An 18,113-nucleotide genomic window follows, 5' to 3' on the forward strand; every position below is an offset into this window, starting at 1 on the left:
GACCAGACTATTCACTCATGAATGAGATTGGCCTACCAGGCAAGCTATACCCCTCAAAAGATTAAATAAACTGTCATGTTTTCATATCATAAGACCCTTACGATGGTGCCACTTTATCTGTCCCTTTTAGTCATTTGTTCATATTTGGAGGGATTCTTTAGATTCCGCACATACACTGCCCTGTCTGCTTTGACCATGGGGTTTTGTCATGGAATTCACAGGTGATTTTGGTCTTGATCGATCCCTGAGTTAAACCTGACACTTTCAGGGTTTTTAGTCAATGCAAAGGCTCACTTAAAAACTGAAACCCATTTGATTGTATTTACCACCTTCTTATCGCAGAGGGCAAATCAATTAATTAATTGAAATTACAATTGTGATTACAAATGCAATTGAAATAGCATAATTATGCACCTGTGAAAACATGCACAGTGATACCTTAATTTTATCGAACAAAGTGTTAGAGACAAACAATGTCAGCATTTTACCATTTTAGAAGTAACAATTAATTATCTGTGTCTATAGACAAAGACACACTAAAATGTCCACTCCAACTCAAATGTTTGACAGTCCATCAGACACAGCTCAATCAAGATCAATCATATACTGTATCCAATTATTTTTGTACAGTTGTCTATAACATCAGAAGCTTTCAAATGAGAGACACGTAATCATTTACAAGTGGTATGGCTATTCAGTGCAAAAAAAAAAATACATAAGTATAATTTAAAAAATGGGTGTATTTGCCACAAAAACCTTAATTATGCATATTTTACACCATATTTACATAAAAAAATACTACAGACTGTAGGCCTACTACCCATAAGTAGGATTTAATATGTTTCAGATGGGATATGTAGACAGACAATCTAATACTTTGATTTTTTTCCAATATCATCCCTTCTTGATTGTTTTTCCTAAAGTTATCCATGCGCCTATGTCTTGAAACAACTTTTGAAACAAAGCGATTGTGAAATTACCCTAATGTAGGCTAGCCTACCACTCTGCTTTGCCTACAACTCTGCCTTCCACTCGAGTTGTAACAGAGGCCCTTAGTTTGCGGGTGAGGCCTTTGATCGATCAGGAACTGCTACAGAAAGGACTCTCTTGGAAATCATCATCATGATGTGATTAAACTGTTTCAGCATTCCCATTGTCCTCTTAATCACCTCCTGAACCTATGTGATTAGAGATTTCTCCCATGACTCCTAGTCCTGGGGGCAGGAGAATGAGGGGAAATATAAGTGTGTAAATAATGTATGTCTTGAATTTCCCCTGGGGATCAATAAAGTATCTATCTATCTATCTATCTGACTTTACCCTGTAAGTTTCCTATCATGTTTAGTCTAATGTCTCAAGGATGAAGTAGGTGGTTATTATAAGGAATTTAGAATGTAATATTCTTGTTGCATGTATAATTCGATCTAATCTCCTGGCCCCGCCTTGTCTGATCAACTCTATGCTCAACATAGAATGCTAATGATATGATCTCCAAAAACAATGCTTCTGCAACTGAGAAAATGGTATTTAAGGAGAGACAGACCCTTAATCTTGGAAGCTTCTGTAATTCAGATCTTCCCTCGCTGCCATCGAGTAGACACATCTCCAGTACATAATTCGTAAACTTAGAAGCATTAAGATCTTCCCTCGTAGGCGTGTGCGAGTAGCCATCTTTGATGGACCATTCCCTGATGTCTCTTGTGTATTCTTATGTTTTCTCAGTCTACTTGTAGAGCTTAAGTATTCATTCATTTACTGCCTTTGTATGAATTAGGATTCGTAATTGTTGTGCCTGACTAATAAATTGTATAATATTTGGACCTAAGAATAAGTCTCTGCCGGCCTGATCTATAGAAATCGATTATGGTATAGAATATGCTTTACGGCGGAAACCGGGAGCACATGATGCTGATGCTGTAGCTATGTGGCTCGCCTCATGAGTAGCTGGCCAGGATGTAGATAGATAGATAGATAGATAGATAGATAAATACTTTATTGATCCCCAATTGGGGGAAATTCATTTAGGCATGTGGACATTCATATTTCATGTCGATAATTATATTTCTGGTCAGTCTCAGTGAGAACCGGAGAATCCGTTTAGATAATTGTCTGAAATCGTTATTTCAGAAAGTTATATAAGGGTATTGTATATCTAGAGGGCAGATACAAGGTAAGGAGGGACATTCAACAATTGCAAGGATAAACACCAAGGGTTAGCCCAGCCCGCGGTGGCAAGGTAAATACATTTTAATAGCACATGTGATCCACATGCTTGTGAAATGGAGTTAGATAAAGGTTATTTAACAACATGTTATATTTTGCATCGGAAACTAAAACATGCCACACCTTCATGTCACTCCCATCTCCGTCGTTGGTCTGGAAGTGACGCATTTACATGACATTATGACGTAGGTGCAAAACCTTAATATATAAGTGTGGCAAAAATGTGATATTGAACAAGGTAAACACTCGTTGAGATTAAAAATATATTTTTCATGACCTGGCCAAGAGCGCAGTAACTGTTGTCATAATAATCAAACCAGGACAATGCAAACAGTATACACCCACCATGAGATAACAACACAATCATTAGTCATTAAAGCAACACCAAAGCACTTTTCCTTTGTCGCACGCACGCCATTTGTTTAGATAGATAGATAGATACTTTATAGCCTAGAAATCTAGACGCACCCTAGCGGCAGCAAATTCATTTGCTCAGCCTGTACGTCTAGTAGCAAACCATAGGGATTTCTATTGGCTGACGCCGTGGACGTCATCCAATCACAGCGCTCTATTTTGTTAGAGAGTCTTAAGGCGGGCTTAACAGGATGACGACAGTCCTGCGACGGTGAACAACAAGGAAGGTGGCTATGGCGAACGAAGAGCGGTTGTTTGAATCGGCGTTGGCGTCAACTTTGGAGGAGTTGGACTTGTGCTTTTCTTTGAAAGTTGAGCAACACAATGCACTTAAGTCATTCCTTTCGAAGAAGGATGTATTTGCCGTTTTGCCGACCGGATACGGATATGGTCGTAGCGCTGGCCTATTGCATGCCTAGGCAGTTTGAAAGACAATTCTCTGCCCGCCCCTTGGATTAAGCGAGGTGAATGGGTCGATTCCAGACTATACATTTCAATGATATAGGATGGCCCGCCAGGCTAGATACTTTATTGATCCCCAGGGGAAATTCAAGTTTATCTGGTATCGGCTTTGCAAATAACAATGTCCACAGACAAGGTAGAGTATGTTGCATGATCTTATGAAAGTAGATATATTGCAACATCAGAAGCAAGTCAAATTTGTAGATTCTTATGTCTCATTCCATCAAACTAGATCCGCTACCCAATCTGGCAAACTTGCATAATGCAGTTATAGCCGATAGAGGGTCGCGAATGCAGAAGTGCCGTTCACCCTGTTACGAGTTGATAAACCACTGAAACGATTTTGGAAACATTATTTTAAGGTACAAAAAACTCTTTGGTGTTGCTTTAAGTCTTGTATTTTAACAACAAGAACGGCCACAGCAAAGTCTACCTGCTGTGTCTGGCTTGGTGGCCTGAATGTGCAGATACCCCGACTCCTTCAGTATTTCATACACATTCTTTTCAAAGTATGGGAAGCCCAGCCCACACATGTGAAGCCAACCAGAAAAAAACAAATTTGGAGAAATTTGACACCTACGTGTATAGCACATTCATTAAACTATAAATACATGTACAGTGCCTATGAAAAGTATTCACCCCCTGGAGATTTTCCCCTCTCACTTCTTTAATAAATCGAATCATGGTCAATAGATTTTTTTGACAAGAATTTACAAAAAATAACTTTTTAATGTAAAAAAACAGATTTCTACAAAGTAATGTAAATTATGTAATATACTGTATATATAAATATAGAATGTAAAATGAGTGGTTGCATAAATATTCACCCCCAGTTTCTCGAGGTCACCGAGTACTGTGGGTACGAAACAAAACAAAAACAATCTGTTTACCTAGCTCAAGTTGCTACAACCAGCCGCGATCCCCCATGTACATGCCCCCAGAGTGTAGCGCTGTGTAGCCGATTGTTTTGTTTTGTTTCGTACCGACAATACCCGGTGACCTTGAGAAATGGAGATCTATGTGAAAACTCACAGGATTTCTCCTTTAAAACGATTCAACAGTGGTCCAGACTATTGGTGCTAGTAGTTTCATAATCGATCAACTCAAATGGAGATGACCAGAGTGCAGTGAATGTGTCTCAGGTGATTGTAGTGTAAAACCACATGTCTGGAAAGTCAGGTCACTGATTAAACAGTATTCCGGGTGAAAACTGCATCATTAAGAGAACAGAACACCCCAACAACTCTGAGTAAGGATTATTAAAAAGTATAAGTCAGGGGATGGATACAAAAAATGTTCAAGTCACCGAACATCCCCTGCAGTTCAGTGAAATTAATCTTTAAGGAATGTGGCACATGTAAGTCTGCCTAGAGCAGACCGTCCCCACAAACTGAGTGATCGTGCAAGAAGAAGAATGGTGAGGAGAAACCACCCAGACACCTGTGACAACTCTGGAAGGAGTTAAAACCTTCAGCAGCTGAGATGGGAGAGACTGCATACAACAACTGTCCTCCGGATTCTTTACCAGTTAAAGGTGTATGGGAGAGCAGCAAAGCTTAAATCTTGACTAGTTTGCCCAAAGACGTGGGAGACTCCATGGTCAAATTGAAGAAGGTTCTTTGGTCTGATGAGACCAAAATGGAGCTTTTTGGTCACCAGACTAGACACTATGTTTGGCAGACACTAAAACTGCACATCACCACCAACACACCATCCCCATCACCTATTAGCAAATGCATAGAACACAACAATCCTGTACACTCTAAAAAACTATTCATGAGGTTAGTGGGTAAAACTTAAAATGAAGAACATTTTTTAAAATAAAAAAACACATTTTGCTACTTGTACATGTATAGGTGAGTTGACAATTTATTTTAAGGAGTTAGTCATATTGAAAAAGAAAGAAAGTTGTCTCAACTTATTAATATATGGATTTTCAACAAACTTATTTATTTTCACCTAACAAGTATTACACTTGTAAATCTCGTGACCAAACTTATAAAGCTGAGAACAGGACTGAAGAGGGCGTTGTCCCATCTCACGTGGACTACACTGAGTCAGACTCTGATTAGTGGCAACCTGGCAATCCAGAGCAGCTACTGACGCAGCCATGCAGAGCAGTGAAACACTGCAAAGTCATAACATTCCTGCTTATCTTTAAATAGTTACACACAGATATACACAGGGACAGTAGAGATATCATACAGTCATTACATATATACATACATTATATACATTTAGTGTCAAAGTGACCCACTAATGAGAAATGCAAAACATTAAACCACATATTGGAATATAGGACATAATGTTCTATTCCACTTTCTCTCACATTGAACATCAAATGTACTGTACGTGCAAATTAGTCTAGCCTGCTATTTTTTAGTTTGTTTTACAAGCAACAGCTATCAAACAACGGCACACAGTGCATGAAAATCATTGTCACGTGACACTCTGTTACAGCTTGCCCTTTTGCTAATTTGAAAAGATGAATTTTAGCTAGTAGTCTGGTCAGTTTGGGACAAAAATTAGGTCAAGGCTGCAAATTATGACATAACATTTGAGCCAATGTTTTTCTGTTCATTTAGGGCCCAATAAAGAAAAAAATGCAAGGAGCCCAAAAAGTATATATACTCTTTTGATCCCATGAGGGAAATTTGGTCTTTGCATTTATCCCAATCCGTGAATTAGTGAAACACACTCAGCACACAAAATTAGGTGGTGGAAGGCCCTGATACGGCCACACCCACTTTTTAGACCTGAAATTCTGTATCTCGGCTCCTGAAGGTCACAGAGAGACCTTTAATTGTTGAGATATTCATACTGAACTTACTGCTGACAGTCTCTGTGAAACATCGAGATCCACATCTTTGATTATAAGTCCTTAAACTTAAAACCGTTGCAGTTGGTCAATCAGCTTAGGAGCAGTGACGGCAGTTATGTACCTTCCTCCAAGTTCCTGTGGTGGATTTAAAAATGAAAACGTTGCACACAGTGCTTTCATTTACATTACATTTCTTAAGGAATAAATGTTAAGACTTACCATGGACTGTTAACACTCAATATGTTCTGAAGAAGTCCAGACAACGACTCTACTTCCTTCGTCAGCTAAGGAAATTCAAAGTTTCTACATCCATCATGAAGGCCTTCTACACTTCAGCGGTTGAGAGTGTTCTAACTGGTAGCATCATCACCTGGTATGGGAACTCCACAGTTAGAGATTGTAGTACTCTGCAGAGAGTAGTGCGCTCAGCTGAACGTACTATAAGAACTCAACTCCCTGCTCTACAAGATATCTATTCCAGAAGAGTACTCCTAAGAGCCCAAAAGATTCTGAAGGACTCTTCTCATCCTAACAATGGATTATTCCTACCGCTGAAATCAAGAAGACGCCTATGTAGTCACAAAGCCAGAACTGAGAGACTCAGGAGAAGTTTTTATTCCCAGGCCATCCGAACTCTGAACTCACACTATACTGACTTTGCACACATTCACTCCTCAGCACTTTCAAACATTTCCCAACTCTGAACTCGCACTATACTGACTTTGCACTCATTCACTCCTCAGCACTCATGACCCCCCCGCCCCCCCCACACACACACACCTACATGACTTTTAGCACTTTTACATCCCTCTCCCTATGCTACAGACCTTTTATTTATTTTCTTATTTCATCACACATCAAAACACATACACACACACATATCTGACTTTCTCCAACTTTTGCACATCTCCATAGAACTTTTTATTTATTATTTTTGATTTCTCCTCCATCTATACCCATGTCCTTGATTTCCTAGCCTTTCTGCCCCCACCCCACCCCCATCCCCAACACACACACACACAAAAAACACACACACTTACATCATCACGGTCATCACCTCACATACATACAGCACACTGCTTGCTACAGTAAGCCTCCTCTACATACTTGCTGCACACTGGCTCCCTACATACACAGCACATTGTCTTCAGGATCTTCTCCAACACACATCCTCTACATACTTACAGCACACTGCCCCCACCTACCCACACACACACACTACACACACACACACACACACACAGTCACTGCTCCACTCCCCTCCCGCCCACACACACATCTTCACTGTGATCACTCACATACATCATACATACAGTACTCTGCTTGCAATAGTAAGTCGCTTCACCATACTTGCAGTACACCCCCCCCCCCCCCCCTCCCCTACATACACAGCCCATTGTCTCATGAGGAAGCTTCTCCAACACACATATTGCACACTGCCCTCTCCCCACATACACAGCACACTATCCCATCTCCCCTGTCATCCCCCCAACACACACACTAAGACCCCTGGCAGTTGGGTTAGCCCCTTGAGCCGTGGATCTGCCCAAGGTTTCTTCCTTGGTAAGGGAGTTTTTCCTTGCCCCTGTTGCTCTTGGGTGCTCCTTGTTGGTGCCCCCCGCCCAATCCCAATCCTCCCCCACCTTTCTTATGCAGCCCTTGCCACTTAATCTACTAAACCCCTCTTCTACTGCACTTTTTACCCCCCCCCCCCCCCGACACCAGACATAATTTCACTTTTCTTTTCTTACTTCCAGTAACTATATGCATGTGACAATAAACTTCCTTGTATCCTTGTTAAAACTAACCTTGCAGACAGACAATGCACAGGGTCTTGTCATTCACCAGTTCCACAGTTTGATCCATATCAAGCACATGCCAATTTAGTCAAATGGGAGATCATCAGATCAGGAAAAAGCAGAACTTCACTGATGTTTTAGTACACGAGTTAAACACAAATATAGTCTGATAAACAATACAATACAGCTGTTTCGAATGAAAATTCAAGAGTAGAGGTCAGCTACATTTCTTCTATCCCAGATTCATCTGATCCATCCAAGTAAGTTTGGCATCTAAAATTCAGTAGATTTAGGTGGTTCTCAAAGATAAAACACAGATTTTTGAATCAGCGACAATTTGTTCATATTAATTTTTTGCATCAATATTTAAAATAGATGAAGGTCATATAGGAACTTTGGTGTTTCATAACACTGATATAAAATGAGATTCATACAAAAACCTAATATGATTCTCTACGACCTTTAGGGGCTGATACATGAAACGTGGCCTGTGCACCATAAGATAACTAGTTTTTCATGAATATCTCAAAAAGTAAAGGTTTTAGGGCCTATGTTTGTTCATAACATATTTCTATAAATGTGGTGTTTCCACTTCTTTTAAGCCCAAAACCAAAGCCCTCCGACCATCAGAATCTGAGATACAGAATGTTGGGTCTAAAAAGTGGGCTTGGCCATTTCAGGGCCTTCCCCCACCTCATTTTTTGGGCTCCTTACATTTTTATGTTTATTAGGCCCTAAATGAACAGAAAAACATTGGCTCAAATATTAATCATTTTTTGCAGCCATTTGCCCTAAACTGACCAGACTATAGCTATTTAGCTACTGTCTTCCAAGTTAGCTGCTGCTTGCCTTGTGGTAATTGAACCATTTGAAAAGATGCCTTTTAGGTAGCTGGCGTCTTCCAAGTTACCTGCAGCTTGCCCTTTGATAATTTGGAGTTAGTAAAGGTAACTTTTAGCGGTCTGGTGTCTTCAAACTTTTGTTACGTTTTGTTTCACCGTGGCGGCTGAATGATTTATGAAGGTTTGTGGGCCATTTGATAATCTTAGCTAAACCAGCAAATCATGTTGTAGATTTTGTTTTTTTTAATTTTCTAACATTGATTTTTTTTATTTTCTATCATTGTTACTTTTAATTTGTGCCTTTCTACGTTGTGCCTTTTAATTTGTGCCTTTCTTTTACACAGATAAATGAAGAATGCAGACGGACCATTTATTTATTAGACATCCCAGGCTATGGGTGGTACTATGTTGGTTCAGTGTCACAATATGGAAAGTGAATCTGGTCACCATAGAAATTTAAAACTAACATTGCTCAGCGTTTTGATGGATGTGTTAATGGTCAAATTTGTGCTGATAAGATGTCATGTGTTGTTCACAGCTTGTTACTCTGACTAAGAACGGATGTTTTTTTGCTGCTTAGTCCTCTGGCTAAGAATGTTATTGTCATAGATGTTTTGCCATTGCTTTAATAATAAACAATGCTATGCTAGTGAAATAAGTTACTATGACTAAAACAAATCCATGCAAATTGTTACCTTAATTTTTTTAAGTTGTGCCAGTGTATTATTTTTTAGAGAGTACCATGTAGCCTTGTTTTGGTTTACAGTGGCTGCCATGTGAATAAGGCGAATAGTCTGTCCTCCTTGTTGATGGATTGCATTAAGGGAAGGAAATAGCCTTCAGTTGAGATACAGTATGTTGTGTTGCATGGTGATACTGCACTATAAACAATAAATTGATTGAATGATTGATTGTGTTAGTCATCATGACTTGCATCTATAGGAATACGCTGTCTACTCCACCTGAAACCTGCCTGTTAGCTCTGCATTGTTATCTATGTTTTTAAGAGGTTGAGGCAGCTTCTGAACGCCCTGGGCAAGCTGAACAAATACTGCTGCAATTGTCCTCCTCCTCAATCATCAACGTCACCATACGGTTTATATACTGTAGACGCAATCAGAAAGGAGTTGCCACTCTCACTCTCCATCCACTATCACTCTCCGTTCCTTCGAACAGAAGCAGAGGCCATGTTCTGGACAACTGCAGCTCTAGTGGTCATCCTGGCTTTTGCCAGGGTCAGCACTTATCCACTTGTAGGAGGAATAATGCATACAGATCCAAACATTCCTCAGGTGAAAGACGCCTTGAAGTTCGCAGTCGATGAATTCAACAAGCAGAATGTTGTGTACAACAGCGAAGTGGTGAAAGTGATCACCGCCACGAGTCAGGTTTGTCTGCAGTCATTTTCCATTCTCCATACTGACATCATTTTCTACACAGACATGTCTATGATTTTAAGGAGCCTGAAATCCAATGTGTAGCCTTCTGTGCTTGTTCCTACAGGTTGTTGAAGGGGCCGTGTACAGGTTTGAAGTGGAAATGGCTATATCTGGCTGCAAACCGTGTGCACAGCAGAAGTGTGCCAATGTCAACGTAGAGCTCACAAAGGTATGCTGACCATTTTAGTATACTCCCATTTAAGCTAGCAACCAAAGTTAATTGAAATGATGGTATCATGTGTTGTTTTTTTATATAACTATATTTGGGGCGGTGGTAGTGTAGTGGCTAAGGAACTGGGCTAGCATGCAGTAGGCTGAAAAGTCGTGGGTTCAATTCCCAGGTTCCATTGTGCCCTTGAGCAAGGCACTTAACCCGGAGTTGCACCAGGGACAATGACTATAATTGTAATATAATTGACATGTAAGTTGCTTTGGATAAAAGCATATGTTTAATTAAATACATACATTAATTGTTTGACCTGTGTGTATGGGATAGTCCTATGCAGCATTCACACGCATCTGGGGTGATCCCACTTCCAGAGTTGTGAAGAAGTTACTCCAACTTTAAAGTCTTTAGAGACAATCATGGGACAGTACATAGAATATGGTGCATGTTACTGCTCAAAGTATTTTAACAACACACTGATAACTGTGAAAGACAAAGATCAAATGAGCCATGAAATATGAATAATATAAAACATAAGAATATTTAAATCATAAACCGTGTATAAGATCAAACACATGGTGCCGAGCGCTTGTGAGAGATGAACTTGCAGCTTCCAAGTGACAAAACTAACATTGGTTATCAAGTTCACATTAACATCACTTAGCGACAGAATTATATAGAATTACTAATGGACCACATTAGTTACATTTCCAGTGACAAAGTGTGAATTAGTAGTAACATGCTTGTTTATTTCAAGTTTGTGTATATCACATTGCACTTTTCTGCTTTTATGGTTCTGGTTAGACGCAAACTGCATTTCGTTGTCTCTGTACTTGTACTCTGCACAATGACAATAAAGTTGAATCTAATCAAATCTAAAAAAAATAGTCATCCTAACTCGGGTATCAAAACATCTACCACTTAATAACACGTGAAAACAGCATTACTGTAGTTCCAAATATATATTTTAAAAAAATACACCCTCTGTTATGTTTGTCTTTCAGCCCTACACATGCTATTTTGAGGTCTGGAATGCACCATGGCTGGAACAACCCAAGCTTATGAAGAATGACTGCAACATGAAACTTCCTTGAAGAATTGTTTTGACCACGTCAAAACAATCATTCAGCATTTTAAAGAAAATACTTTTCTTCTCAAGATCATTTATTTTAGATATTTATTTATAACATACCTGACTGCCATTTCTATAAATTACCATTTGTATAGTTTATCTTAAACAAACTGTAAACTAATAGCTACCTTTAGCTAACTAAAACTACCTTTCTCTCATAATAAAGATTTCTTGCACCATTCTGTGATAAAGTAGTGTTTTATTTGTTGGCAATTGCCTTTCCCTTTGCAACAGCCCAGTCAGATTGCAAACTATAAACTATAAATCTAGTTTGATAGTTCGTTCATGCAGCTGGGAAGTGGGAAGGTTCCCGAAGTGAGAGCGTTTACTTTGTTGAGTGACATCAACCTCCCCCCCCTCCAAACTCCTCCTCCCAGTTGGTCATGAATGCACTATGAGTCTTGACATTTTTCTCACCTAAGACATAAATTTATATAAAACTGCCGAGATGTGCTGGAGTTATTTTTTTTTTTGTTGTGACTCCATGAATTGTTTCTATATGTGTGTTTCAGTTTTGAACTGAAAGTGGGGGCAGTCTTGCTTTATTAAAACTTAAAACATATTTCATACGTTTCAGGAGTTATGTTATTCATTCCAAGTACACTCTAGAAATCTAGATGCACCCTAGCGGCAGCAAATTTAATTTGCTGCCCGGCCTAGTCTAGCAACTCTCCGTTGGTTTGCGAACTGGAAAAATTAAACGTCAATAGGGCCAATCACATCGTGTATAGAGCCGTTAGGCGAGCTTAACATAATGATTGATGGCAGAGTTGAAACGGTTCGGCGTGAATTCCCTGCTACTTGAAAACAAAGAAGATGGATGTTGCTGTTGGCGAACAGCGTGACACGAGTTAAGCTTTTTTAAGTTGGCAAAAGTTTGAAATAGCCAACTAGCTCCGCTGGTGGGAAACCGCATGGGAGTCATGAGTTGTAGCGCTATCCTATTGCGCGCAGAGGGAATTCGAAAGACAACCGATTATCCCGCCCCTCGGACTGAGCACTGCGAACAGTGAGTCCCCAGACCCATGTGGGTCTGGCTCGTCAGGCTAGGTACGCTCTACAAAAATACATAAATCCTTCATAAAATTAACACAGAGAATTGAAAATTTATGAAGGAAAAGGTTTTAATTTTCTACTAAAAGCCAACAATTTGATGACAGCACTGATTATAATCAACTGATTAAGAAAGTAAATGATTGTACTGTCAATGTAGTATTGATTTTACAATTTAACAAACAAACCTGAAGCCCCAAAGCAAAGTTATGATCACAAAGGAGGACCGAATGGTAGCTGCATTGTCCACATTAACAAAATGGCTAAATAAAGTTCTTTTATATAAAAAAGTGCAATAGGCATAGATATTTCTTTCTTTGAATTTTGATAGATAAATCAGGAAAGAATAGGTAAATTATTTTATTATCACTGCAGTATTTAATTTTACAATTTTACAAGCAAACCTAATAAATCTTTTTAGGCTAGCTTTTTAAGCACAAGTAAATATGGTGTGTAGACAATTCAAGATTTTTTGCATTCCACCTTTTTTACAAACTGCACAAAGTCGTCTGCCAGCAGCTTGGGCTCCTCAAAGGCAGCGAAGTGCCCCCCGCTGGACATGTAGGTGTAGGAGCGGATGTCCTTGTACCTCCAGCGGGCCCAGGCCTGGGGGCAGTGAAGCAGCTCGTGGGGGAAAGCCGCAAATCCCATCGGCACATAAATGCCAGTCCTGCAGGCAAAAAGTCTACGTTTACCAATAAGCAGGTAGATGGTCACTGAGAAGATGGACAGCTCAGGGTTTGAGAAGCCGATGTTCTGACAGGTTTCAGCTCTTAACACAAAGTCAGCTGGTGTCTGGTTACTGGTACATCTCTGATTGCTGATGTATGTATTTATGGATGTATGTATACATTGCATGTAGACTGCAGGATGAAAATACCATTACTTGCTTAACCTGGAATCTCCACATAATCTTTTTTAAAACAACTGACAGAAAGTATATCACGAGCGGCAATATCCCAGCACAACCCCACTCAAGACTTTTTACTGCTAGTAATCACGTCACATATTGCATATAGAATTATCCAACATGAAAGTTCCATTCATTCTTAGAGTAGTTGGTAATGAAACTGTTGCAGAGCTGCCAACCCTCACGATTGGTGTAAGAGCGCGCCCATATAAGGAGATTTGGGTGTTAATTGAAGCTAACTACATATGGCAAGTTGTATTGTTAGTTAGCTCTCGGGTAACAGCAAAGATCAAAGTGTGTAGAGCAAAACGTCTACATTTCCGATTTCTTCGTTCCCGCGAGAGTTTAACGTGTGATAATTCAAAATCCCCATGTTATTTTCCCATAGGAAAAAATAACAAGGTACCGGATCTCCTTATATGGACAAAGATGGCAGCTTTTTTGTAGGCAAACTTCAGAGGTCTATGGACAATGTACACAACAAATCAACAGTTTGAGCCAAACACTCAAACACACATGTGCCATGTGCAGTGTGAAGAGTTAATACTGTACAGGGGTGCATTTCCCAAAACAATAGTTGCTAACTAAGTTAGCAACTTTGTTGGTTGCCATGCAATTTCCCATTGCCAACCAACAGGTTAGCAACTATGGTTTTGGGAAACGCACCCCAGAGTAAGAACATGTGAGTTAGGTAAGAATATTTTCAGAGTTGGCTACACTTCACATTCACATGTGAAATTCATTATATTGCATAATTCTTTGTAGCCTATCGCACTGACCTGTTGTCTATTCTCTTCATTGGACTGGATTTCAGATTCTCTTTATAGAAACGCATTGAGGAGACAATAGTTCCAGTGGTCCAATAGATCATAACATTGGTGAGAAGGTCATCCAAGGAATACTTCCTGTATCAGAGCAGAAAAAACATAATTTGAAGAAGAGTGGACCGTATATGTGTAACAAAAAAAAACTTAAAAAAAAAAAAAAAAAAAAACAAGGACGCTGGAACAGCTCACCTCTCCAAGCCCCCATCTTCTAGATCTCTGTTCTGCTTATCAGTCCAAGAGGAGAATTTCTCCAGAATGTAGGCAGCCAGCCCAACTGGGGAGTCGTTCACTCCACAGCCTGAAGTGGAAGATGGAATCAGAGTTTTTGCTACAGCTGCTGCTAGTGGTCCACTATACACCACTGCATTTATATTTAACATGGCGGTATCATTGTTCCTCAATTATGCCTTCTTACATTCTCAATTGTCAGCCATCATCATTTTTTTTTTTAAATAGCCCCACATCATCATATACCCTTCACCATACCTAGAGATTGGCATTTAACATAGGGGTGTGTGTATATGTATGCCCCCTGTATGTTAAGGAAGAACATTTATTTATTTACGTATATTCATTCACAAAGAAAATTGGTGTCCTTAAAAGTTGGAGTTGGATTTATCCTCATTTTGTTAATTAAGGCATTAAGATCAATTTCCAACATTTATTCCTCTTTTTAGTCAACTTTAGCATGAGTGTGTGAACTTTGTAACGTGACATATATATATATATATATATAGCAGCAACCATTGTCATAATAATCAAACCAAGACTATGCAAACAGAATACATACACCCACAAAGGGGAAACAACACAATCATTGGCCATTTAGTCTTGTATTTTTACAAGAGCGGCCACAGCTAAGTCTACCTGCTGTGTCTGGCTTGGTGGCCTGAATGTGCATATACCCCGACTCCTTCAGTATCTCATACACATTCTTTTCAAAGTATGGGAAGAGCCGACGGACATCTTCACGTGTGAAGCCAACCAGGAAAGGCAGGTATGGTCCAATGATCAGAGACAGCAGCATACCAAGACCTCCCTGTGTCACAGCAAGCATGTTCAAGTGGAGGCCTCTGACGCATCTACAAGTAAGAGCAGAAAGTTGGTGCTATAATTCAGAGTGAAACTGTGTGAGGTTTATTTTATTTTGTTTTTTGAAAAGGTCGTTTTGTGTATTTTTTGGTTGAAAACTGTCAGAAATCACCTACGAGCTACAGAATGTGATGCAACAATCGTTTTGAAGCAATGTGTTGTCTGTTGCCCAGATATGATCCACTATAGTTAGCATGCAAACCAGCCAGCAGCAGGCTGGCTCTCTTGTAATACCACTTTGTACCACAGGTGGCGCTGTATTATATACCATGCAAGTTGATGGAAGAGTGCTGTATGGCTCCTTTCAACACAAATCAAATCATAGCTCCTTTAAATCAGCAGTAAAGACTTTTGGACTAAAACTACTTAAAAGTTGAATGAAAGGACATCCATACTCAGGCTTCATCTGGGCCATATTGGTCGTGATGAGAGAGCCCCAGTCACCCCCCTGAAGGTAGAACTCTGTGAATCCCAGACGCTCCATCAGTTTCAGAAAGACTCGAGCAGCGTCCATCGAGTTAAATCCTGGAGATCCAACACATCAGGACATATTCAAATACAGTATATGACAGAATCACATGATGGTCAAAATTCAAGCAGTACGTGTTGTGCTTACAATATCAAATATTACAAATAATATTTAGCTAAATCCTGAACAGCTAACACATCATGCAACCTGGACTCTATGGGCACATACTAATACACAATACATACATACATACATAGGGCTATGTGATGATTTTCTTTACCTTGTTTTTGTGGGGCTTCTGAGTAGCCGTATCCTGGGATAGAGGGACAGATGACTTCAAATGCCAGGCCATCCTGTGTCTCTGTGAGCAGTGGAAGGATCTTGTAGAACTCAAAGAAAGAACCTGGCCATCCATGGACTAGCATGAGAGGCAAGACCCTCTGTCCTTCGCGATACTGTGGACGCACATGAATGAAGTGGATATCCAGTCCTGAGATCAAAGCAAAGACAGGCCTTTAGTACAAGCGTTTTTATATCTTTTGGGACTGGTTGATATCAATAAATGGGGTATTCAGACCTGATCCTGTAGACTCACCTTCTATTTTGGTTTTGAAATGTGGATACTTGTTCAGCACCTTCACCTGCTTGTTCCAGTCAAATTGATTCCTCCAGTATGACACAACCTTTCTGAGGTAAACAGAATTGAAGCCATAATGGAAGCGGCCATCTTCCAGTGGCTCAGTATACCTTGTTTGATCAATACGTCTATAAAGGTCCTAAGAACAAAAACACCTATAAGTCACCATATAAAGGGTACAATTCAACTGGAGTATTATTCATATTCTATATATGATTTACATTTTTACATTTCTTTTTTTACCTGAATTTCATCCTCAGAAGCCTCTACTGTGAAAGGATGTATTGTCTCATCTTCACTGAGTGATCTCTCACCTCTCGCCCACCAACCCTGACCCAAGGGGATGGTCTTTGCGACCTTTTTCTTGATTATCAGGTACCATGTTACAAGTCCAATCCCTATTGCTGACAGTGACAACAGCAGTAGTCGTTGTTGGTCCAAACTTTGAAGGGTTTCCCTGCAGAATACGAAATCACTATGTTAGACATTAACAAATGTAACAGCTCATAAGTCCTTGTTTAAGCCCTCGGTTAGGTAATAACTCAATGCAAAACAGAGGTTCAGTTGTTAGTCAGACATATTATGCAACATACTACTGATAAAATTAAATTGTATGTAACTGACAGAGCGACTTTTCATTCAGAGATAACATGAAGACTAAATCAGGTTTTACTTTATCATTTGTAAAAGGCTACAAAAGGTACCACACCATGCTAACATATGAACAGAATCTGTTGAGTGTGAGAAGGGAATCAGCTGACTGTGAGAAGGGAAGTTATCTTTCTTTTTATATATACATATATATTTTTTTTAATTGGCATGATACTCAAATTATTTCAGACTGATCTTCATGACTACACTTTTTATCATGCAATCAGCTTAAAGCAGTTTAAAAAAAGACGCAGATATGATTTTCTTTTCAGAGAAAAGCCATCTTTAGCCTACTTATCAGTTTACATCATCTACTAGGCGTGTTATTCTCAATATTTGACAAGATTCTTGTTTGATGCTACAGGGTTATTTTTAAAAGGACTTTGTGATTCATTTGAGTTTGAGAGCAGCATCTTCTCACAGTTTTCATTTTATCATTCATCTAAAAGTTCAATTTTATGACACAATTAAAAAGACTAAATAACATGGATTAAATCCTCTTTGCATATGTTATACTGGGGACATCCCTTTAATGAATTCACATCTTTGAACATAGCAATGAACACTGCTGAGATTTCTATAAATCTAAGGCCCAGTAGGCATTGCAGCCTTGTGTTTAGTGATCCGACTGGTCTCTTCCGGCTTCTACAGACCTACACTGATTGCATCCCGTAAAGGTGTCTAGACATTGTGTCCAGTAACTCTATCAAATTGAATTTATTTGCTAAAATGATATCCTTTATATTTTCTTATACAAATAATTATCTAAATATAATTCAATATTTTAGTGATAAATGGGTTTCTTGCAGTCACTAGTACAGTAACTGGTAACTAAACAAGTAACAGCAGTAGGCTACTGGCAAACTGTAGCCTACAGTTAGATTAGTTTAACATTATTGATCACACCCTTTGCAGTCTTGCATTTCCACACCTTAGTGATTTGTACAGGATTTGATATCCTTTTCGCGTAGGCCTATTTCTAATGACTTAATGGCTTAAGTGGGACAGTGTAATTGATGCATTTGTTATTTTACAATCTAATTATGTAACAGGTAGAACAATACTGAAAATATAAATTAAAAAAAGTTATTTTTCATAGCATTAAAACTGTGATTAGGCCTTTTCACACAGAGATCACGCTAAATGTGCGGGAAGAGGGGACGTCTTTTTGCCGTC

At 39.3% G+C, this 18,113-nt stretch overlaps 2 protein-coding genes across 4 annotated transcripts in view; one reads left to right on the forward strand and one right to left on the reverse strand.

Moving 5' to 3' along the window:
• The first annotated feature begins 9,714 nt into the window (after positions 1 to 9,714).
• Positions 9,715 to 11,260, forward strand: LOC121684865 (cystatin-like). The gene is made up of 3 exons (XM_042064988.1): positions 9,715 to 9,949; positions 10,065 to 10,169; positions 11,171 to 11,260. The coding sequence occupies exons 1-3, from the start codon at positions 9,749 to 9,751 to the stop codon at positions 11,258 to 11,260; spliced, it is 396 nt and encodes a 131-aa protein (XP_041920922.1). The 5' UTR covers positions 9,715 to 9,748.
• Positions 11,261 to 12,497: 1,237 nt separating this feature from the next.
• The window catches only part of LOC121685788 (epoxide hydrolase 1-like), a 42,274-nt gene continuing 36,658 nt past the window's right edge, over positions 12,498 to 18,113 (reverse strand). For all 3 annotated transcript variants that reach the window (XM_042066549.1, XM_042066548.1, XM_042066550.1), the window contains 8 exons: positions 16,530 to 16,743; positions 16,245 to 16,425; positions 15,930 to 16,139; positions 15,576 to 15,705; positions 14,956 to 15,170; positions 14,278 to 14,386; positions 14,041 to 14,166; positions 12,498 to 13,021 (listed from right to left, as the gene is read on the reverse strand). In XM_042066549.1, the coding sequence (XP_041922483.1) occupies positions 12,814 to 13,021; positions 14,041 to 14,166; positions 14,278 to 14,386; positions 14,956 to 15,170; positions 15,576 to 15,705; positions 15,930 to 16,139; positions 16,245 to 16,425; positions 16,530 to 16,743 (1,393 nt within the window). In that variant the 3' untranslated portion in view covers positions 12,498 to 12,813. The remainder of the gene's footprint in view (positions 13,022 to 14,040; positions 14,167 to 14,277; positions 14,387 to 14,955; positions 15,171 to 15,575; positions 15,706 to 15,929; positions 16,140 to 16,244; positions 16,426 to 16,529; positions 16,744 to 18,113) is intronic.

The sequence above is a fragment of the Alosa sapidissima genome, chromosome 16 (genome assembly GCF_018492685.1).
Source record: "Alosa sapidissima isolate fAloSap1 chromosome 16, fAloSap1.pri, whole genome shotgun sequence".
Lineage (NCBI taxonomy): Eukaryota > Metazoa > Chordata > Actinopteri > Clupeiformes > Clupeidae > Alosa > Alosa sapidissima.

What these genes read in the sequence shown, in the direction of transcription:
- LOC121684865 (XM_042064988.1), top strand. Translation starts at nt 9,749, where the DNA reads ATGTTCTGGACAACTGCAGCTCTAGTGGTCATCCTGGCTTTTGCCAGG. An exon ending in TGATCACCGCCACGAGTCAG is followed by an intron (nt 9,950 to 10,064) that starts GTTTGTCTGCAG and finishes TTGTTCCTACAG; the next exon opens with GTTGTTGAAGGGGCCGTGTA. An exon ending in TCAACGTAGAGCTCACAAAG is followed by an intron (nt 10,170 to 11,170) that starts GTATGCTGACCA and finishes TTTGTCTTTCAG; the next exon opens with CCCTACACATGCTATTTTGA.